The sequence below is a fragment of the Athene noctua genome, chromosome 3, assembly GCF_965140245.1.
Source record: "Athene noctua chromosome 3, bAthNoc1.hap1.1, whole genome shotgun sequence".
NCBI lineage: Eukaryota > Metazoa > Chordata > Aves > Strigiformes > Strigidae > Athene > Athene noctua.
The window spans coordinates 12208151-12231647 of NC_134039.1; the positions used below are offsets into that span (position 1 = coordinate 12208151).

The 23497-nt window shown below is 46.0% G+C and overlaps 1 protein-coding gene across 6 annotated transcripts in view; it reads left to right on the top strand.

Moving 5' to 3' along the window:
• The window catches only part of HIPK2 (homeodomain interacting protein kinase 2), a 133630-nt gene that overhangs the window by 108351 nt on the left and 1782 nt on the right, over positions 1 to 23497 (top strand). For 4 of the 6 annotated variants that reach the window (XM_074901982.1, XM_074901986.1, XM_074901983.1 and 1 more), the window contains 7 exons: positions 937 to 1156; positions 2764 to 2885; positions 7469 to 7611; positions 7992 to 8171; positions 10796 to 11077; positions 21091 to 21338; positions 22348 to 22508. In XM_074901982.1, coding sequence (XP_074758083.1) covers positions 937 to 1156; positions 2764 to 2885; positions 7469 to 7611; positions 7992 to 8171; positions 10796 to 11077; positions 21091 to 21338; positions 22348 to 22508 — 1356 coding nt within the window. The remainder of the gene's footprint in view (positions 1 to 936; positions 1157 to 2763; positions 2886 to 7468; positions 7612 to 7991; positions 8172 to 10795; positions 11078 to 21090; positions 21339 to 22347; positions 22509 to 23497) is intronic. The other 2 variants (XM_074901987.1, XM_074901988.1) reach the window with 1 other exon arrangement.

Consider the following 23497-nt stretch of genomic DNA (forward strand, 5'->3'; position numbering starts at 1 on the left):
TCATACGTTCACCATGAGAAAGTGGTGTCTGACCTATCTCCAGCTGGTGCGTTTGGATGGAGGGGAAAGGTGGGCTTTGGTCTGCTAGAGCCTAGCTGCCTAGATGCGAATGCTAAGAATGTATTTTTTATACAGCAGTGTCAGAGCTGTTTAGGGGTTGTTTGTCTGCAACTGTTACAGATTCAGTCCAAATAAAAAAACAAGTCACCCTTAGATTTCTAGATGTTTTGCAGAACATACTGGGCTGATTTTTGTGGCTTTGCAACATCCCCTGCTGGAGTTTCTGCTCTTGAGAGATTTTAAAGTTAAGCCAAGTGAAGTTTGGACTTTGAAAGTATTATTATTACCTCCTGTTACACATTCTAATTCCTTCGAATTCAAAACATAATTCAAGGGCCATGTGCCATCTTAGATACAAGGTAGAAGAAAGGTTGGAATGAGTCTCCCCTTTCAGGATGAGGCTTCACAGAGCATGGATGTGCTGAGATTCTTTTGCTTAAGAAATAAGAGCTTCTTCTAGAGCTATGTGCATGATGAGAAAACAATGTGATTTGGGGATAGCAGCATTTTCTGAACCCATCTTCATCATGCTGCAAACCAGAACCAACTGGGCAATAAATGGCCCTACAGTTCCACTTTGGAGAATATGCTATGTTTCCAAGCCGTACACAGCAGTGCCGCATGGCCACGGGTCCCACGGCATGGTACAGCTGCAGTTATTCAGGCAGATCGTGCTCCTTTCCCCATCGCTGCCCTTGCCTCTGTGCTCCTCAGTGTCCTGTTCTGCCCCTTGTTTGGTTTCAGTTTGCTGTTTTGTTTTGTTTTTTATCTTGCACTATTTTACTTTTTTATTTTATTTTTGGATTTTGCTTCTTCCGACATACCCATCTCCCTCATTTTTTGTTTGTTTTTGTTTAATTCCCGTCATTCCTTTAGACCACCAACCTGGCTCCCACCTCCTCCAGTGCCACTATTTCCTTAGCCAACCCCGAGGTCTCCATACTAAATTACCAATCTGCACTCTACCAGCCCTCAGCGGCGTCCATGGCTGCGGTGGCCCAGCGGAGCATGCCCCTGCAGACAGGAACAGCGCAGATCTGTGCCCGGCCTGACCCCTTCCAGCAAGCTCTCATCGTCTGCCCACCAGGCTTCCAAGGTAAGTAACAGCCTCGCCAGGTCTTGGCCAGTCACTGTTCCCTCCTCACTGCTGTTTGATGATCTAGCTCTTGTTGGAAACAAGCTTCCTTAGTGCAGATCCTATGGTAGAAAAGTTGCTTGGCCCAGTAAATCAGAGCAGTGAGGTTGTTACAAATGGAAATGTTTGCGGCAGTGGAGGATCTTACAGGCACCTCCAGCATCATGAGGTGGAGGTGGCTGGTCTAAAACAACAGGGCAGGCACTGAGAAGGGGCTAGGAGAGAATATGTGGTATTTGTCATCCTTTGCCCTGAACAGAGTTTCAGGGTCTTCTGCCTCACTTTGGTAAACTTGAAAACTTTGCCTCACAGCAATGGTAAATCAGTACATAAATAATGGGTTTATCACTTCTCAGTGATTCAGTTGTTAGAAGGGGAACTCGGAGGTTAATGCAGCAGGGAGCGTGCTGCTGGTGGAGCTGAGGGTTTGCCCCCATGACAGATGCTCGTGACCATTTATCAGTACAATTCCTTCAGCTCCAGTCCTGCTGCAAGCAGCTCTGCCTGTGTATACCAGTAACAGGTACCATTGTCAGAGAAGTTGGGTGATGGTCAGACTTAGCCACTTGTCCTTCTCTTGACCATACACGCTGTAGCAGTTTGGCAAAACTAGTCAGGTATCTGCAGGAAGAGGTCTAAATAGACCTTGAATCAGCTGGTGCAACTTCTGCTCTTCATTTCTACAAGCGTGTCTTTGCAGCAGTCTCTAGGCACTTGTTAAATGTTCTGCAAGATTATCAAAGCTCTTTTGAACTAGGGGAGTTTAGCTAGACCTCTTCTACATAGTTAAAATGCATCTCAAGGGTTTGACTTCAGAAATGGATTGCTAGAATATGTAAGCTAACATCTTGTGCTTGCTGTCTTGAGAAGGCTCTAAAACAGAGGAAGTAGCACAGGCTGTGCCACGCACTGACGTGGTGGAGAGAGAAGCTTCCTCCAGCTCAGATAAGCTAGTACATGGCTGAGTCAGCGGTGACTGGAGTTTGGGGTGTGCTAGATTGCCTGGTCAAATCAGAGCCTTTTAAATATGAGTCCTGAGAAGCTGTGCAAGAGAAAATCACCTATCCTTGTCAAGGCTGAGGGAATACGGGGTTCTGGATTCCCACTGCACTATTCTACTTTGGTCTAAAGAGAGCATTCTACATAGCAGTGGGTTTTGGCTAGTAAGGACCACTTTCTGTTGTCCAACCAGAGAATATGGGGTAAGAGAAGCCATTCCCTCCCCTCTCTTCCTTTTCTTCCTGTACACATTGTATTGAGATGTTTCCCACACGTTTGAGGTACCCTCAAAATATGAACTCAGTTAATCCCTTAACATTTTGTAAATGGCTTTTCTGCACTCTTATACATGTATCATGTTTATGAATATCTGATGGACATCTTAGGGCTGGGGTAGAATTTGTGGAACCCTGAGAACCCAGTTTTTTGGAGGGACTGAACACTGGAATTTAAGTGGACATCAGCGAGTACCTTTAGAGACCTTTGAAAACCAGGCCCCCATTCCTCGCAGTGCTGTTGATGTAATTAAAATTAGGTTAATTGCTGTACCTTCTGTACTGGTGGAACAGGGTTACAAGCCTCCCCTTCGAAGCATGCTGGGTATTCAGTTCGGATGGAGAATGCCGTTCCCATTGTCACTCAGGCTCCTGGGGCTCAACCTCTTCAGATCCAGCCAGGACTCCTCGCACAGGTAAGGAGCTCTGAAGACACTGAGCTTGGCAGGTATTTTTTGTGTTACTTAGCTCTCAGAGGCTGAGGAGAGTAGCTTTCTCTGATGGCCTTCTGTAGTGCAATTTGGAGACTTGGACAGGCATATAAGGGTCTCCAGCTTTCTCTGAAATGTTCAGACTTCCCCCAGTTCATTGTTCAGCTCAAAGGCTATGTCAGAGTTGCAGAAGTCTCTAGAAAGACCTTCTTTCCGTCTGCTTCTCCACTGGAATCAGTGGGAAGCCTCAGGGGAAGCTGTGTCAGGCCTCTGCTGAGGAACTGGTAATAACCTTCCTGCATCGTCCTGAACTCGCAGTCTCAGTGGTGGTTTGTGGCCAGGAGTTGCGCTGGTGAATTTTATGCTGCAGATAAATAGCTTTCATGCTTTACTTTTGCACCCTTATGTTTTATGAGCTGCCCTTCTGCTCTTAAGTTATGAGAGAGATGTAGGGGGCAGAGGCAAGGGCCCCACAGCCACGGAGCAATCCTTGTCAGCAGCACTTGTTGGCACAATTGTCTGAAATGCGCTCAGAGGAAAAGCATGGTTCCTCCCAGGAAAAAACCCAGACGGGAATGGGTACCACTGATCACATGCACATCCTCAAGGGGAACCCCAGCTCCTCAAGAAGGGGGAGCAGTTCATTCCTCCCTGTGCTTACTTCACTGAATCTGCCCCTACTGGTTTTCAGCTGGTGCCATGGCACCTCTGCCAATATCAGGCATGTTTCTGGCAGAAAAAAAAACCAACAACCAAACAACCCACCTAGTATACTTAGTATGAAATTGTGCAGCCTGGAAAAGATGACCTGCAAGTCAAAAACACATGCCTCTGGCTCAGGATTGGTTGATCTGCCATGCCTTCATCAACACCAGTGCCCTCATATGCAGTCAGGTGCCAGCAGACTTCAGGGTTTATGCCTGTGTGTTGCATTGCTGCGGTAAGATTGCTGTTGTTGCAGTTGCCTTTTTTTGCCAGCTGCCAGTCACGCTTATCTGGTGAAGGCAGATCGAAACACAACTTGCAGCCTGCATGATTTTCATTAACTGATGTGCCGGGCCCCTTCCCAGTAGCAGAGTCTTTGTTAGAGGGCTGTCTGAAACATCCAACCTATCTCTGTTGCAGCCTGTCGTAACAGTCTGTGTGGGCCACCTCTCTTGTTCGGTAGAAAAGGAGAGCCAAAGAGGCAGAGAAAACAAAAACAGTGGCAAAGCAAGAAGCAGTCTGTGCTGGCATGGTTGTGGGCAGCTCTTGCTTTTGCAAAGTCAGGCAAGGCAGTGGGTGAAGGAGGTGACAGAGCTTTGCATGCCCCGCCATTCTGCCAGGCCTCCTGAGGTGTGCTCTTACGTGGGGCTTGAAGGGGTGAGGGTCAGGTCTGAAGCATCCTAAAGGCAGCAGGATCCATAAAGATCTCAGGACCTCTAGCTCCTTCTTTCTTCTTGAGGTGGTCTTGTTAGGGTCACCAGTCAGGCTGTGGGAGGGACGGAGTGCTCAGAAGGAGCTTTGCTACCGATTTCTCTGCTTCCCCTGCTATGTGAACTCCCATTCCATGGGCTACTCCTCTTGAACTTTCTACTGACGTTTTATTCACCATCCCTTCCACAAGGGAATTTAAGCTGTTTCTGTGAAACAGTCCTCACTTGCATAGATTTTTAATTCTTGTTTTAATAAAAGTGAGGCGGTCTGCCTGTTGATATATCTGTCTCACGCAATGAGAAATGCTAGCTGCTGCTCTGATGGCAAGGCTCTCTGATTGATGCCAGTGGCATCTGGTGTCCACGGGCCTCGCTCGGTTCGGGCTGAGCAGCTGGTCTGATAAACAAATCTGTACCCAATACCAGTTTCCTGAATGGAAAAACACAGCTTCTTTGTAATGCATTGTAGTCACATCTGATCTCTAAGCGGCTGCGTATCTCTCTCAGCAGAGAGCTATTCCTCTCATGCACAGCTGCCTATCTAATGCTCTTCAGACCAGACCGTGCAACTGCTTCAACTACTAGAGGGACTGTCCCAGGCAACACGCTTAGCGCCTCTGGAACCCACTTTTGGCTTTCCACCCGCCTTATTTGCGCCCCCTGATCAGGCATGATGCTGCTCCTTGTGCTCCCAGCACTGTGTTGTGCCATCAAGCTTTCTCCCCAGCCCAGCATGCAGCACAGGGTGATTGTGGCTGGCAAAGCCTCACTGCATCCCGGCGCAGCTGGCATCCAGTTCCTCCTCTGTGTTTTGTACAAGACCAGCAGTCCCGGAGGAGGAACAAGGGAAGGAGCTCCAGGAGCTGGAGAGACCCAGGGCAGAGACAGCGAGCGTCATCTCTGGCAGCTGTGTTTATGCAGCCTGTGGTGTGGAGCTAGACGGAGCAAGCAGCCTGCAAGATGCAGACCCAGTGGCTAAAGTAACTTACTTGTAACTTCTCTGGGTCTATTTTCACCCTTTCAAGCAAGTGTGGTCCACATACTATATGCATAGAGATCATACTTTATGCATAGAAACTGATCCTGTTTTTACTAATAGCTCTCTACAGCTTCAGACCTCAAAAGAGACAAAGCTGTACGATTTCCTGGCAGGCTTCCATGATATGACCCAGAACTGTCCCCTGTCCATGAATAACGGCCTGAATTCTTGATTCTTCTCTCCTTTTAACTCCTTCCCAACAACACTTCTTCCCAAGGAGTTTCTGCCAGCAGCTTTCCGAACAAACACACTTATTCCATTCTTTCTTTTTGCTCTGCATCCAAAGCTGGAGCTCTGTCGCACTGGGTGACCCACCACCTCCGGAGCAGAGGGGCCAGCGTGGCTCTCCACCACGGCAGCACGATTTTACAGTAATGCAAAAACAGAACAGGCTGTGGCTGCCGGCACAAGCTTCCCGTGTGTAAGCACAGCACACTGTGCTGGTGGATCAGCCTAGACAAGTCTTATCTGCAGATTAAATGATTCAGTGGTCCTTACCTAATGAGTGAGGAATTTGTGCCTGGACCCTGACACTGCATCTAAATTTATGCACTGCAATTGGGAAAGGAGCTTAGATTTGTTCAGCTCTCTTCCTGAAAAGGGAGGAAGCAGTTTTGTCTGCAAGTAAATCCAGGTAGTCCCCTGGGACTGACTGCAACAGTAGTTTAGTCTCCTCTTTCAAATCAAAGCTGGGAAAAAAAGAAAGGAAAAAAAAGCTTTTTCCTCCCTGATCTTTCTGTATCTTTGCCTGCTCTTCCTACTTGCTCCGACCAGCACCACTCTGTAGTTGTGGCTCCTTAGATGAAGAGCTCTCAGGAGCCTTGTGACTGTCTGTCCTTTGCAGATGTTGCTGAGGTCTTGCCATAGCAGCCTTTTCACCTAGCTCAGCAACATGGAAAATTACAAGATAGTCAAACTTTGGAGCAGAACTGGGAAAAGTGGGGGTGTTTTGGGGAGTGTGGGGGTGTTGTGAGTTTTTTTTACTGGGGAATAGGAGAGGATCATGGAGACAGTTAACAAGATTCTTTTGAGGATAGAGATGGAAACAAATGCATGCCTGAAAAAAGCCTCCCCTCTAAAGTTTAGCCTCCTTAGAGCTGTGAGATAACACAACATGGGTCCAATATAGTAGTGCTACTTGGGACTAAGGAGGGCTGTTGCCACTACCCCTTCGTTCCCCAGCCCAGGCAGTGAGAAGCTGCTGGAGCTGCCTTCAGGCACCACATAGCAAAGAAAGTTCCCCAAGTCAGAAAACAAGTCATCTGACTCGTGTGTGGAGTCACCAGAGCAGGATGACCTGAGTCATGCCTGTGGCAGTGCAGCTGGAGGGATGGCTGCATAGCAGAGTGATGGCTCAACTCACAGGGCAGAGATTTCCATCCCTGCAGGGGGGGCACCCGCTCAGAAAAAACTGGAGAGCACATGGAGGGACAGACACGCAAAGTGTAGCCACCCCTGGCTCCACTCCGCGTTGGCCAGGGGGCTCCTGGTGATCTGGAAGCAGGTGTCTGGGCTCCTTGGCCCATGCAGCAAGATGTTCCTCCTGAGGAGCACTCAGTGACCAATGCGCATTCCCTTTTGGTATCCCCAAATTCACTTTTTTTCCCTCCTCAAAAAATCCTTGCCGCCCTCTGTTCTTTTGTTTGATCCTTTGAAAAGTTCATTCTCCTTTTTAGTTCCTTTTAAGTTTCTGAAGTCCTTTACGTCCTGTTGCGGTGGGAAGGAAAATTGTCTGTAAGAAGGGGACGATAATAATGAGACCATAGTGCCCAGCTGATCTGGAGAGTCAAAATTAAAAAGTGCTAAAGGGTTTGATGTTTGGGTTGAAATGCCGACCAGTTTCAATCCCTCCCATTCCCAGTTTATCCTAAAACACAGGTACTGCTTTGGATGGCAGGGTTTTTTTTTCCCCTCCTTTGTGCTCTCTATATTGATAACTCTTACTGCTTTTGCTGTCGTTTCCTAACTGTATTTGTCATCTATGACTAAAAAGTGTTAAGAACTAGGTAGTATGACCACAATCATTATTAGCAGTCCCAGCTGAGCACGAGCCACCGCTCACGCTCAGTGTATGATGCCTCTTGTTAAGAAATTGTTTTCCCTCTCTCCGACAGCAAGCATGGCCCAGTGGCACTCAGCAGATCCTGCTCCCTCCCGCCTGGCAGCAGCTGACTGGGGTGGCCACCCACACTTCTGTCCAGCATGCAACCGTCATCCCGGAGTCCATGGCAGGCACCCAACCACTGGCAGACTGGAGGTAAACAGGAGGTGCTTGGAGGCTTCCTGAAGCCCCCAGCGGTGCTGGAGGAGGCATGAGAAGAGCTGGGGCGGGAGGACTGGTCTCCTGCGAGGCTGCAGAGCCAGGGGCAGGAGAGCAGAGCCTGCAGCCTCCGATTCCCCTGTCTGAGAGCTACAGGCAGCTTCTCCGTTCCCCATCCTGCTGTGGGGAGGGCTGTGCCCATGCCTCTCCCGTGAGTCATTTCCCTGTGGGAAACACTCCTTCCTGGGGGAGACTGGGAGCCCAATGGGCCCTGGAGGAGGGTGCCTCGGTGAAGGCAGTTGGGGGAGCATGTGAAAGAGCCTCCTGAGGAGCTTCCAATTGCATTTTAAATGTGTGCCTGTCTCCCCACTTTGCAGGAACACCCACGCCCACGGCAGCCATTATAACCCCATCATGCAGCAGCCCGCGCTGTTAGCTAGCCATGTGACTCTCCCTGCAGCCCAGCCCGTCAACGTGGGTGTTGCTCACGTCATGCGCCAGCCACCCGCCACCGCCACCTCCGCCAGGAAGAGTAAGCAGCACCAGTCAGCACCCCGGTAAGCGTGCACGGCCCCAGTGCTGGCATTGGTCGTGGCATCGGTGAGGCGGGAGCTCATTCCCAGTTTGTTCTGAATGCAGCCCTGCCATGCACGTGTGCTGACAAGGGTGGTGTTCACTGACATCTGTGGGGCAAAAGGAAGTTTGTTCCACGGCCCACAAGTGATTAGGTCAACGCTTTTTGTGACTGGACTTTTTGCTTGTTCACGTCGTCCGTACTCAGGTCAGGAGAGCAGAGCGTAAGAGGTAGTCAGGTGCATTTTATACCTGGTGACCATCATTTTGTGGAGGAGTTAGTGGCTGGAGGGGATGCAGGATGGGAGACTCACACCCTGTTCATACAGCTCGTTATGCTGCTGTGATTATTTGAGGCCTGTGTAGTCACTGTAATTAAAAACGTAACTATATTCTCAGGTCAGTATGGCGCAGTGCCCGCTTGCCATACCTTTTCTTCCGACATCATCTCAAAGAAGCACTCCTGAGGTGCCGTGTCTGCATTTCCACAGGATGGTGCACCTCCAGGGGGCTGCATCTTCAGGAACATGTGCCTGATGTGTGCACACAAGATCTGTGCTCTTTCAAAAGCAATGGGATGATGACCTATCTTCTGAGCTTTAATGCCATGCGGAGCGGGGGACTGGTGTGGCTGTAGGCCACCTTCAAACTCTCTAGTGCCTTACACAGGTGGTTGGCCCCTATCTTCAACAGTACACACCAGCAACAGATACCTGCACTGGCCTTTTTATAATCATGGCAGCATAAACCAGGAACATTTTATAAGGACATCTCATATAGGAGCAGTCCTCAGACACCTAAATCTATCAGCTCCCAGTAGGACCATTTGACTCTGCAAGGAGGAGACTGGGTTTTGGTTCATACTCTGTTATATGGCACAGCTCAAATGATGGGATGATTGCAGCGCCTGTCACAGCCCTGTAATCTTGCCTAGAGGACAAGGCAGTTTGATGTATGTGCAGCTGGTCTGAGGAAAGTCCTTTGGGCTGTGAAACTAGCACATTTCGTTAAAAAAGACCAAAACAAAACAATGCAGGGGAGAGAACCAAAATGGGTCACCATTTGTGCAGTGGTGAAAACAGAGGAGCTTGTGGTTTTCCTGGGTGTCTGGACTGAGTCCAGAGGAGCTCTTGAGTTCACAACCAATTTGACTCCAGTTAAGAGGCCACTATTTAAATCCCTCCCATTTATCTGCTCTCTAGTGTTGCATTTACTTTGGGTGGGCTCCAGCTGTCTTAGTCCATTCGTAACGTAGAGCAGAGGCAGCTACATCCCCAGCAAGCCAGCAAAGGAGAACGGCTGTTGCAACCAGTGTGCCTGTGCAGGGCCTCCCCTCTTCCTTCCCTCTCCAGGGGCAGGGTGGCAGTGCCCAGGAACTGGACACTTTGAGAGCAGTGGTTTTTTACAGCTTAATTGTGACACTTTTGTAGCCAAACGAGAAACGTGCTCATTTGGAGAGGAGGGTACTCCACGCTGCTCATTGGTATTCAAAAAGCACTGCAAATGCTACTGTGCAGCCATTTGTTATGCAAAAGACCCCGTGTAAGTTGGTATAGTGCAATACGTCCAGAATGTCTTCCTTTTGATGGATACCACCTATTCCTTTTGTTAGCTTTTGGGCCAGGCTGAATGTGCAGCCCAGGCCCCACTGTAGAACAAAAACAGAACATTGTTTTTTTCATTTTTGAATCAGCAAATGTTCTGCAATAGGCAGAGAAGATACAGGAAATAGAAGGAAGAAAGAAATTCATGTGGGAAATGAGTGAAATGGGCTTTAGTCAGTGTGCTTTGGTAAATAATCCCATCTGCAAACCTGTGCTGTGCTGTTTGGTGGACAGGTTCTGTGTTCAGATCCCTGATGCATGTGGGCCCTTTCCATCTGTCAGGCAGGGAAGCTGAAGTAGGAAGACTGGGGAAAAAGCAGGACTTGAGAATGTTTTTCTACTGCATAATGAAAAGTTTGTTCTTTCTGATTTATATATGCTGTATCTGCTGACTCAAATGGGAATGGAATGAAACTATGTGTCCTCCCATCTGTGTGCTGTCATCCAGGGGAGTCCACTATCCTAGAGGATGAAGCATTGGGCAGGAAAAGTTCATTGAAAAGATTCTAAAACAGAAAATTAAATTTCAGTCTTCCTGAGAAATGATTGTTGTTTTCCACAACATATCCTTATTTTACCTTTAGCATTTTCTGGCCAAAAAATATCTGGTCATGATGCATCCATGCAGGATACAGGAGAAAGGGTTTATCATTTCAGTTCTCCTTCCTTCTGCAACAGCCGTACTGTGCCTGCCTGTGGTTTGTATGTCTGGGCTGTGTGACTAGCCTCTACCTCCCAACACAAACTCCTGAGAGGCAGCATTTCTCATCTGGAAATTTCTAGGAAAAACAAAATTGAATTTTTTACTAAAAGAAGCTACTTTTCAGCCAATTACATAAATAAGTCATGTGAGGCACTCTGACCTTTGAAGAGGTGACTATGCCAATTTTGCAGTTTTCCTAGACTCCTTAAATCAGTGCCACAGAGACCAGGAATCAAGCCATGGTGACTGGCAACTTAAGCAAACTGAGTTTTAATCAACTACCATCCTTTCCCATTTCCAGAAATGCATCCACCTATGAAGTTTCATCCTCTCAATCCATCAGCTCTCCTCAGCGTTCAAAACGAGTGAAGGAAAACACACCTCCCCGCTGTGCCATGGTGCACAACAGCCCTGCCTGCAGCACCTCCGTCACCTGCAACTGGGGAGATGTGGTCAACAGCACCACGCGGGAGCGGCAGCGGCAGACGATAATCATTCCCGACACCCCTAGCCCTGCTGTGAGTGTCATCACTATCAGCAGCGACACAGATGAAGAGGAGGAGCAGAAGCATGCACCCACCAGGTGAGCAGCAATTCTCTGCTCCTCTCTGTGTGCAGGAGAGAGAGAGACAGAGGCAGAGATGTGCTGGAGCATCCCAGGAGTTGCTGTGGGGTCCCAGGAGCTACAGCTGGGTGCCTGGACCCAGGTGGTCTTTCATGTGAGAGGAAAGACGAAGGGAAAACTAAAATACTAGCTGAGGACTCCACGGACTTAGGTGATCTTCCCTACCGTACTGTACATTTGCTGTGTGACCTTGGAGAAGGGTAGTAGTCTCTCTCTGCCACAGTCTCTCATCTGTAAGAGGAAGTAATAGTTTTCTCAACCTCACAGGACTGTTGAAAGGAGATCCTATGGTGATGACCCTGTTTAAGTCAGAGAGCTGTTTAAAACAAAGATAAAAAGAAAGGATTGGAAGAAGGAAGGAAGGAAGGAAGCTTAAAATCGCCTTTCCTCTAAGTGATTCAGGCATATATAAAGAGCATTAAATGACACCTTCTATACGTGCTAATTTCTATAAAAAGGTCCTGAAAAACAGTTAGTGGTTGTGTCCTAAACACTCAATAATGGTAAATACATTGCAAGAGGTTTGCTCAGTTCTGATTGTGTTGCCAAAACATCCCTGAACTATTGTAAAAAGTGGCAGAAACTGATTGCTTTTTGGCTGACTCTACAGAGAAGCATAGATGAGGCTATAAACACCGTGGTGACTGAGTTTGCTCCTCAGAGAATTAACTCACCCGAGTGAACAGTGCGGCCCAGGACCACTGCCACTGGTGATCATCTGCTGTGGATGAGAGGGGACTTAATGTTCCAGGACTGTCTTTTCAGCACCTTTCATCACATGCAAGCACTCTAGGTTTCCCATCTGATGCCTGTCACAAGACATCACTCTACTTTATAAGTTGTTGAGAAGTGGCTTTGCAAACAGCTGAATAGTTACACCATCTTTATGTTGGTAACTGAGCTGAATTGTTTTAGCCTTCTTGCTCCAGTATTGTCGAGAGAGAATTAATTTTTTTATTTATTTGGGACATACACCAATGGCATTTTTTCCTTTAATCACTGGAGATATGTATATATATCTCTGCATATCTACACTTATCTATATCTCTGCATATCTACACTGTGGTGTTAAGTGGAGCACTGCAAATGTGCGCAGAACAGATGAGATGCATTTGGCCTCAAGGAGCTAAAAATCTGTAAAGAGGAGACATGTGATTCAGGCATCCAGGGCTGCAATTTCAACCTGCCTCCCGACAGCCACTGCCACTTCCCATTCCCCTTCTCTCTACCAGTGAACTCCACTGGGCAGCAAGAGCTCAGTGCCTCTCAAATTCCGGCTTGCTGTGAATACAGTGGTATCATGGGGAACTGATCACCGGACAGCATAACTTATTTCACTTCAAAAATAAAAACAACAAACATATTTCCTTTAAAAAAAAATTGCTACAGTATTCCTTAGTTTGGTAGGGAGAAGAAAACGTGTCTTCAGAAAGAGTTCAGTGAAGGTCAGCATGGAAGTCAGGTGGACGCTCCAACTTCCAGGGCTCTTACGGGAAAGGAAGGGGAAGACAAAAAAGGTGCTGAAAAGTAAGGTTGTGAGGTAGGGCAGCATGAAGAAGGCAGGTATTTCAAGGGTCATGGGAGCTATTTGCATGCATATTTACCCATGGTGCTGATCCCAGGCTTTGGGAAATTATGTGCAAATACTTTACCATCTGGGTGTCACCTTGGGTCCAGTGAGGGGTAGAGGGAAGATCTGGGATCCCGAGGCCACTTCAGCTAACAGTTGTCTCCTCTGCTTCAACTTTGCTGCCATCTGACCAGTTTCTTCATTCGGCACCTCTCCAGGGAGACAGACAGAACAAAGTTCTGGAAAATGTCTGGAAATCAAGTTGGGAGTTTGGGGTATTTAAATATTTGGGCAAGGTCTGCCAAGGGTAGGAAAGTAGTCCCAGGAGCCAGACTTACATAAACAAACTGGCTTTGATATGACTAAAGCATATTCAGGACACGTTCCTGCCTGGGATCATATTCCTGGCTACTTTCTGTATCCATATGGCATATCTATACAGAGTGCCAGGGTGCCAGCATTCCTGGAAGGCCAAAGCTTAAGAGCTAGATTTAATTTCTGAACCATGTAGAGACATTTCGAATGGACACAGGCTGTTCTCAGGCACCTTTTGGAATTCCAGAGTGAGTTAAATTGCCTGTGCAGATGTAACCAGAGCAAGTGGAGAATTAGAGGCAGAGACACAGATGGAAAACAGCATGTCCAGAATAAGAATTTTTGGTTAAAGTCTCTGGGAGAGTGAAATCAACTCACTCAGTGCCTTTTGACCTGGGCAGATCTAAGACCAGATTTTCAGCTGGAATAAGAGTGTAACTTCCAGTCAAGGAAGCTGTAGGAGTATTTAATGCCAATGAACTTTGCCCCTGCCAAAGTTGAGGTCTCTCTCATTGAAAGTGCGTCACATCTAGGAAAGTACCTCCAAGTTTTCTTTCTCGCCTATTTTTTGGCTCCAAGAAAAATGGGAGTGACAGTGAAGTATGTGCTTTAGTGTAATCAGTGCCCAAAGGTTCAGGATCTGAGTCGAAAATGAAACTGTGCAAAGAATGCATTGTCTCACCCATATTTATGCAAATATTACCCTATTGGGCAATAGCTCTGATGTGAGGGTGAAAAATAAGGAATTACTTGAAACCTGTTATTGGTCACATCCTATTAGGTTTTTCTAGATTAGAATACAGAAATCATATGGCACTTGAGAGATCAAAGTTAGTTGCCTGATCCCATCTTATTGATAGCAGTGATATCTTTGCATTAACTTGACTGGAGTTGAATCAGCTACTGAATTTGCTACAGCACTGCTTCTCTTATTTCTTATGGTGTTAGAAATTTCTCTTTGACCCATGAGACTAAAAATGTTTATTTTATTGATTGCTCAGCGAAAAGAGATTAGAGCTACCTGTGGTTGTGAGAAGTAGTAGATCCTTCAATGATATAAGAGTTCCTAAGTCTCAGTTTAAGAAGGACTGGAAATGCTGATAAAATATGATACTGCTGATGCAGTAAAGGAGCCCTACAGCTTGGATTTACTCCCTCGGAAAAGCCTCTCTCTAATACCAGAGCAGCAGAGAGAGCTTTTCTTGTACAGGGGATGTAGATTTTTTTATTGGTCAAAGAAAAATCTGAAGAATTCAATGTGATATGGGCAGAATTTTCCTTTTCCAAATGAAAAGCACAGAGGTTCAAGTAGGATGTTTATGAACTACCAGCTGACCAGGCAGGCAGGCCAGCACGTTGCTCATTATTTGCTCAAATGTGTTTTGCACTGTTGATGAGCATAGCTTGGTGTAATTTTTTTAAAACCAGGAGTCATCTGAAAATGCTGGGCTTCTTGTTGGGTAAAGGTGATGGAGAGGTGGTGCAGGGTGGGCTCTGGAGGATCTCTGGATGGAGCCTTGTCAGAGGGGGCCATCTACTGGGCCCCAGCCCCGTGCCTCGGGCAAAATCACTGCGGAGGGACCTCAGGTACAGTTCGGTAGAGACTGTCCTCAGAGAAATGGTCAGAGATTTTCAGGGGGAAAATTCCTGATTTAAAAAATCAGTTTGACAAAACTAAGGCTTTTTGCAGGCTACGTTGAGATTTTTCTAGTAATATCCCCAACACAATGAAATCTGGGAAGGTTCAAAATTACAAAAAGTTTTGACTTTTTTTTAAAGGTGAGGAAGTGTTAGTGGGTTAACAAATTAAGGGGAAGACTTCTCTTTTCTGGTTTAATGGGGAGGGGGGTTTCTTTCAAGGAAATAATAATTAACAAAATAGAAATCATCAAAATAAAAAGGGAACATTTTTACTGAATTAAATTGTTTTTACCTGGTTTCTGATATGCACAAATTCTGTATGTGACATTTTGTCCTTAGAACAGCAGAAAAAAATTTGCATATATAAAGTATTAAATGAACAGGAAATTTATTTATCACCACTGAATTTCTAAACTCTCAGTTCAGCATCCTTTACAGAGAGACATTATAGGCAAAAGAGATGTTTGCTTCTGTGCCGTAAGATAATACCCTGACTGTTATTTATTCTGGAAAGAAGAATTTAGGTTTAAGCATTAACTGTAAAGCACTGCAGAGAGTAAAAACAAAGAGTAAACTTGATATTTTTCATATAAATTCCTCTTAGGTTTTTCTACTTGCTCTTGAAAGAAATTCAGTCAGACGTAGAGACAGACCAACGGTACAGCCGCAGTCACAGGTTTTTTTACTTGCTCTTGAAAGAAATTCAAGCAGACAGACAGACAGACCAACAGTACAGCCACAGTCACAGTAATCAGAGCATACAGTCACCAAGTAGTGAGTAGTATTCCCCAGTATACAACTTCATATAGTGCAGTGGTTTAAATGTAAGTCCTCCCTTGATTAAATGTTTCTGAAGCTTATAAGTGGAGAAAAATAAACTCAAACACAGAGCAGAGGCACAAGTGCACCCTGGAATTGTGGGAGGGAGGGAGGGAGGGCGGGCGAGCACACACAGCCCTGTAGCAGGGATGCGCCAGGCCACGCTGGTGGTGCAGCGAGGGGTATTTCCATGTCCTGCCAAGGGCCGCATCACAGAGCGTGGCAAGAGGAAGAGGTGGAAGGAAAGGCAGTGGAGGTGGCCGTTGGGATGTGCCTAGATGACTTCCCATCCAAGCAATGGGTGCAGCAGCCAAGGAAGATATGACTGTTTTCTTGAAACAATACAATGATGGCCTTGAGGTGGGTGGTTTTGCGGGTACTTCGACCCCAAAGAGGCAGGAGAGCCCCTCACTTCCCCACTGCCTGCGCTGTCTGCGCTAGTATCATAAGTAACACCTCTCCAGCTTGGTTATCCGTGGGATCCTCACAATAATCATTGTCTTTCTGGGCAAGAAAGACTGACCACAGCTGTCATGTGGGCATACCAAGCAACTACCTCACTGGCTATCTTCACTGGCACAAAATTCTTGCAGGCTTGGGTTTTTTCCCTTTCTCTTAAGATGGTAAACTATACAGTGTGGTCTCTGTGTGAGTCTCACCTTTATATCAGAGCATAAGGTGATGCAAGTTGTTATTCACGTCGTAGTGCGATGGTGGTAAAGCCTACTTCAGAGGACTTTCACTCCCCTTACGGACAGAAATTGCTGTCAGGCACAAACCAGGTGCTTTTGCCAACTTGCTGATGTGTGTGTGTGAGGGTCAAAATAGCATTTGTAATTCTCTTTTGACACGTAGCCTATTGTGGCTATGTTATGCTGTGCATAGTAATGCACTGACTCTGCATAGCAATACATTGACTAACCACAGTCATTTGGTAAAAAGATTGCTGCCTTCCATCTCTAGAAGACACACTGACATGCAACTAATACTTAAAATAACAAAGATAGACAGTAGCTCCTTCAGCAAACCTTCAGCAGCAGGACCTTTACAACCTGATAAGAATTCAGCATATATAACTTAAATAGCTACAGCACATGCTGTATAGCTAAATAAAATGGCCTCAGTGTAGTACATGATAAATATTTCTTAGCATCACAAATTCACAAAGAAGGTGAGAGCAGATTAACAGGTTGGGATGGAGGTCGAGCTGGAGAGAGAGGGGCATGTTCTCAACACTGAGCTATGCATGGCATAAGATTTCAACATGAAGAGAACGATTGCAGTTGTAGCATGAGTTTTTGTTGGCTGACTCTATACTTCCCTAGAATAGGTGGATTATTCTGAAGCAGCAAACTGAAAAGGTTGCATGTTACTAAGTTTTCAGAAGCCTGGAACAGAATTTTTGTGATGTGATGTAAAGCTAATGTGCCACGGTGTATACACACACCAGTTCAGAGGCACAGTTTTAAGATGATGGCCTTCTTCCCCCAAACTAGAAGGGCATGTTGGTGACCTTGAGATCTGAAAGCCTCTGTTGCCATAGTGTCAGGCACACTGAAAGGTTTGTATCTCTTTGGGTGAACCACACACTGCAGAATTGTCCCCACTAGACACCATTTGCTTTTTCTAGGATTCTGCTGTAACTCGAGATATTCAGGGAAAAAAGATCATGTTCAGGCAGTGCTGTCTCATACAGAGGTTTTGGACTGGGCCTTCAGCAAGTAGAAATAATCTCAAGTTGCATTGTTACAAGAGCTGTTGTCCCTGTCCTTGTCCTGGGCTATTTAGGTGGTTTCAGGTTGTTTTAACACCTAATTCAGCATCTTCTTTACCTTAATTTCCTCTCATTTTTTGTTCTCGATGTCTGCATTTGGCACCTTTCCATTAACAATATCTCAGATGCCCACCTTAGTTTCTTCCCAGTGCCTGTGCATAAACTGTCACCTTTTTCCTCTATCAGACTTTTCCTTGAGATCTTACCTTGCTGTGGGGAATAAGGATCCACATCCCTCTCTCTGCTGTGCATTCACGAGGGTAGTATATGTTAGAGAGCTGTCTCCAAGACCCGTTGCTGCATGTTCAAAGGCATGGTCATGCTCATTGAACAGACTTGAATTGTTTTGTGTCCCAAGTTTGAGAACGAGCTCTTTGGGACCAAGTGGGAATGGGATACCATTCATAAATAATAATAAACTTACACAGCAGTGCATATTTTCCAGCTGCTGTTCTGAAAGGGAGGACACAGTTCTAGCCAGTAAGGGTTAAAAAGCCTTCCTGGCTTATTGCTTCTCAGGCTGTGTAAATGGATTTGATGCCACTTTGGTAATCTTCCCCCCAGCCTTCCTCTGGAGAATTAAAACACACCTACCCATATAATGCAGGCAGGCACACAAGCTGACCAGGAACACATGCCAACTCTCAACACTACTAAATCATGTATGCTGCTGCTACTGTGCTTGCAGGAGGGAAAGCAATTACCAGGCTTGGAGTGAGCTTAATAGGAAGGGGGCAAGACTTTTAATAGTATTTTTCTGTGTAAGCACAAACATCCCCAAAAGCTGTTCCTGAGTTATGAAGAGTACAGTAAGCTTGCTGAGTAGGCAAGTGCTGTGTCAACAGGTAAAAGCTCTCGGTCCTGATAGTTTGTGAGCAGGGAAAGCGATACATCAGCCTGGACCTCACACAGATAACTCCTGCATTGCTGCCAAGTGGGGAGAGCAGCTGAGTCCTCAGAGGAAACTGGAAGGAGGACAGTTGCTGGCTAGCAAGAACGCTTGGAGAATGGGCAGAGCTAGCTCTTCTGGGTTGAACTTTCAAAAGCCCCCATTTCGGCTTAACGTGTATCTTTAAGCCTGTGAATCAACTGATTTTCAGCCTGAGTTGGGCCTTTGATGCTTTTGAAATTCCCACCCTTAATATCTGGGGCAGGCTATGGTACAGCAGATGCTGAGCTCTGAGCATGTGTGAATAGTCTTGACTGACTTCTCTGCTTGCTCTAACATTAACCTCAGTCATTACTTTTCCTAAAGACAAAAATCCAGCTGCTTTCGATGGGACTTCTTAAGTTCTTGAAATGATGGAGCCTGCTGAATCGAGCAGCTAATCACTTGGGCCCCAGTCCTGCAAATAATTACCCATGTGCTTTAACTCTGTTACTGGAAAAGTCCAGCTGACTTTGGTGGATGACATGTACTAGTAGTGATGAACACTTGCGTAAGGCCTGGCAGGACTATAGCCCTGGTCTTTTTCACTTTCCCATCCATGAAATGAGTTTAATATCCTACTATGGTCCCTTTCTCTGGAAAGGTTTGGGGACACTTATTTATTTAACCAAACAGATCTGCTTGATTTTCTGACTGTAACCAAGGATCTGTAACACTTTGAATGAGAGGGCTCCTCATGGTCCCTGATTTGACAAGCTCTCAATCAAACTGGTGAAAAATATGCCCATTCTAAAGCAATAAATAACATAGATTACACAAGAAAAATATCCTTCCAGTTCTTCAGCTTAGCCTTCCCATGTCAAGTGTCAGCCGAGAGCAAGTCTTTCCAGTTCAGCAGCTCAACCATTTATGGAAGGAAGGGGCTGTAAAAGAATAGCTAGACCTTATCAGTTGTCAGAAAACTCTTTAGTGACTTGATTTTTCTTTATAAAATGTAATAACTGTCAGAGGCAGGGAATATATATCTCTTCCCAACTGCCAGCCAAGGGTATCTGCAAAGGGCAAGCAGTGTGGATACTCATAAATGTATGATTACAGGCATTTCTACTGAAGGAGAGAGGAATATTGATGCAATATTCGTCATTTTTATTGGCTTAATATTCTTCTTTCGTAACACCATATCCAAACTGCTACATCTTTCTTCACATACAGTAGCTGTCCATCTAAGATATGCTGTTGCTCTTTCCATTTCTAATCCAGCACTCTCCAGCTCCTTGTGGAAAGCCAGAATATAAGGGTCCACTGTCATACATGTTTGCTTTCAGCTTCCAGATTGCTGCGCGATAGCTTCCCCTCTATCATCTGCCCTGTTTCAAGTGTCAGTGCTTTAGGATAGCAGGGACCTTTTGAGACATATTTTTCACTGTGTGTAGCACAACGTGATCTTTGTCCTCTTTGAGGCACACCAGGATCCTGTGGTGATAGCCCAGGGCAAGCCTGTGTGATGGTAACTTGTTTGTGAATACAGCACCCTAGGGCGTTCTCTAGTGGAGATGATGACAGCTTTTCAATTACAAGTCTTGGGAAGGGTGGTGAGCTGCAGTTTGTCAGTGCTGGTGGAGAGGCTTTGGGATGGACAAGTTGAAGGGAGCCTACCAGTGCTCCTGTAGCACTGTGAAAAATAAATAAGGCAAACAATGTCCTTGGAAGGAAACGGTTCTCAGTATCTGCTTCACCTTTCCCTGCGTAAGAAGCGATGCTGAGACTAGGGAATAAACAGATCCATCACAGACTAAGACCAGATTAATCAGCTGTTCCCTGGACTGGACCGGCCAGAGTGAGAGAACAGAGAGGAGACTCTGTGGTAAAGGGATCTCTCTCTTTTTTAAAGTGCTTGAAGAGATGGATTCCTTTTCCTCTATGGCATTTCTGTTCCTGTTGGGGCTGTTTCCACCATTAAGCCTAATTACTTAGCTTTTTATGTGCTATCCATTTCTTTTCATCATTTTAAAAACTTCAGTTGCCATAACAACATAATGCAATCAGTGAAACATAGCAGCTATTTTCTGTAGTCAAGGTCTGTGCACTGTCAAGGATGTGAGCCATTTAAGCAAATCTTCACCATCCCCCTTCCTCCCTCCTCTTTCTCACTCTGTTTTTCTCCCTAAACAAGCTCATAACAGGAAGGAGAAACCATCAGGAATAATTAGACACAATAGCAGAGCAAATCCCCATCGTACTCATGCAGTCTAGTCTAATGAACTTCTAGCACTAATCTTGGAAGTGTTGATGTTCTTTTTTAATCACTTTTTGGATGTCATAGATAGATTAGCTGCAGCAGGACCTTGATAATCCATGCTAGAGTCAGGAGACCCAGTGGCTATTCAGAGAAAGAAAAGAAAACCAGAAACAGTATGTACTTTGCTCATTTTTTTGTCATTTGTTTCTCAGTTTCAAATGCTTATTGAGAATATATGCCCATTGTATCATATTAGTAAATAGAACGGAGTGTATTTTGAAGAATCATGGGATTTAAGCATGAAAAGTCATAGCATCTATTATTAAATCATTGCTGGAAGGCTGGGAGAAACCGCCACGTTTTTGTGGGGGTGGTGAGATTTGCAACAAAGCATAGTATAACTGCTGGGCTTCTACAGCACACATATATAAAAAGCAGTCTGAAAATAAATCTGGCAGTCTGGTTCAGTGCTATTCTGAGCAGTGTGAATATAAGATCTATCCACAATGTCTTGCTCACTCCTTGACCTCCATGAAGGCTTTCCTGGAATAGCAACGAGTGAGTTTTGAAGCCTGGGATTTGGCTTAAGCAGCATCTATCTGACGGAGGACTGAAGGGTGTGCTTTGCCTTTACGGAGCTAGTCTGTCACAGGCAGAGTCTTCGGGTCTCTTCCAAGTCGATCATTGCCCATTCACTCTTCCCACTTGTGTGCTTGTGTTTCAGCACCTTGTCCAAGCAACGGAAGAACGTCATCAGCTGTGTCACCGTGCATGACTCCCCCTACTCCGATTCATCCAGCAACAACAGCCCTTACGCTGTGCAGCACCGCACAGGGCAGAACAATGGAAACACCTACGACACCAAAGGGGTCCCAGAGACTCACTGCAGTGGGAATCCCCGAACGATCATCGTCCCACCACTGAAAACCCAGGCCAGTGAGGTGTTGGTAGAGTGCGATAGCCTGGCACCAGGTAAATTGCACCTCTTCCGTCAAGAAAATTAGTCAGAAATAAATGATTTATCTTGGAAGAATCTCATTGTTCGGTTTCATTTTGTTTGTTTGTTTGTTTTGTTTTCCAAAGAAACCATGCTCCTGCCCTTCTCTCAAGTGACACATCTGTTCTTGGGAGCCATATTGCATTATTTGTGTGTCCTGGTACACTCAGGAGTCACGGGGGCAAGTATCGGTCCCAGTTACTTCTGTACAAACCCAAGAACAGAATGCAGCCTTTAGCTCAACATTTGACATGAAAGGCTCCCAAATGCAAGTGTGAACCTTTGCTGTCTTGCCTTTCCATAGGTTTACTTTAAAACGGGTAAGAGGTTGAAAACACATGTGCATTTTCATCCAGACTTGTTGACATTTCTGGGAAGAACATTTCCCCAGGATCTTCATTATGGACTGATGAGGTTTGCTGATCCAGAGCCTCCGCATTGCTAGATAGTACAATGTGTTGAAAAGGGGCTTATGGTGGAAGTCTGGCCTGAGGCAATTGGCTTTGAGCTACTTGGCAGTCTTTTCTTTTGACACACTGCTGGTGAACACAAAGGCTCAGAGGGTGAGCTCCCACTAGCTCCTTCTCCCTCCCTTCCAACTCACCATGAGGTCAGCCAAGACAGGGCTTTTTTGTGCTGTGCACACTATACTTTCCTTCCTCTCCTTGGGATTTGTACCTGCATCGTACAGTTCTGCTGGCAGAACAGTTTCTCACACTTCTGAAGGATCTATAAAGCCTTCTCTGGGCCCAGTTTGGGTCCAGATATTGGGTCTGCTTGTCTGCCTCTAGGATAACAGGCTGGCCATGTATACGAAGCACTGCTGAGGTATTCGGTTAATTAAGAGAAACGGTTTTCTTATCCTGCTTCTGTTGTATGTCTCCTCCCAAAAGCCGCTCTGGAGGAGATTCAGTGAGGAAAAGGTAGGGTGAACAATTACAGAATGTGATGTAAGCTACAAATGTGTTTCCTTTCCTGGCACAGTCACCACCAGTCACCACTCATCCTCCTACAAGTCCAAGTCCTCCAGCACCGTGACCTCCACCAGCGGTCACTCTTCAGGGAGCTCGTCTGGAGCCGTTGCCTATAGGCAGCAGCGACCAGGAGCACATTTCCAGCAGCAGCAACCTCTTAATCTAAGTCAGGTAAGTCAACCGAGACAGATTTTGGTGGTGTGTCATCCAACTCTTACCTACCGTTCCTCCAGCGTCCTGTCTAGTCTAATGATAGTTGGGCCCCATGTTGAGTTTGATTGACTTCTTTCAACTTCACTGCAGACCTTGGTCTTCCAGCTCAGGCAGCAGAGGTAGTGCAGATCGGATCCCACCCTGAGGGGGCTGGTGGTACTCTTACCATGTGTTTTGAAGTCAGATGATCTGGCAGTGTGAGGGGGAATAATGTGAGAGAGAAGGTGTAGTGGCTCAGACACAAAGGAGTGGAGCATGACCATGTAGAAAGGACTGAATTCTCCTTAGCCGTAGGTAATCTTGAGGAGAGTGTCTTCCAAGTGAAGGGAGTGCATCAACCCGGCTGCAGGACTGGGAGAGGTCCCCATCAGATGTGACAAGGCAAAGCAGAGCCTTTGTGTATATACGTGACCTCACGTAATGAGTTGGATCCACCCTTTGATAAACCTGGGCTGAGATCTGGGCAAATCCCGTTACTTGGCAGCAGGCAGCTCTTAAGGTGTTTCATAGTCTGTGATCAGAACACCCAGGGAGCTCCCCAGGAGCTTCAGTAAATAATGCCCTTTTCATGTACTGCACCTGGGGCCTCTCTTCCCTGAGGTGAGATAATGAGAGTAGGGAAGTTAGAGCAGAACACAGTAAGCAACATTTCAAGAGGAGAAGGTCTGGAGAGCTCAGAGAACAGTGCTGGTTTGATCCAGAGCTGGATATAAGCAGAAGTGGTTTTTAAAAAAAAAATTTGGGGGAGAAGAATGTCTCCTCCTCCTCAGAATGTAGTTGAAATTTAAAAATTTAAATAAACTTGAAATAAAAGCAAGTGAAAATGGAGGAAGTGGGCGAGATGCCATTTCCAAGAGTGGGGGAGGAGTGTGGCTGCCGCATTTCAGACCACAATGACAGTGTAGGGAGTGCTTACAAAGAGGATGAGAGGGCTTGGAAGAATAGAA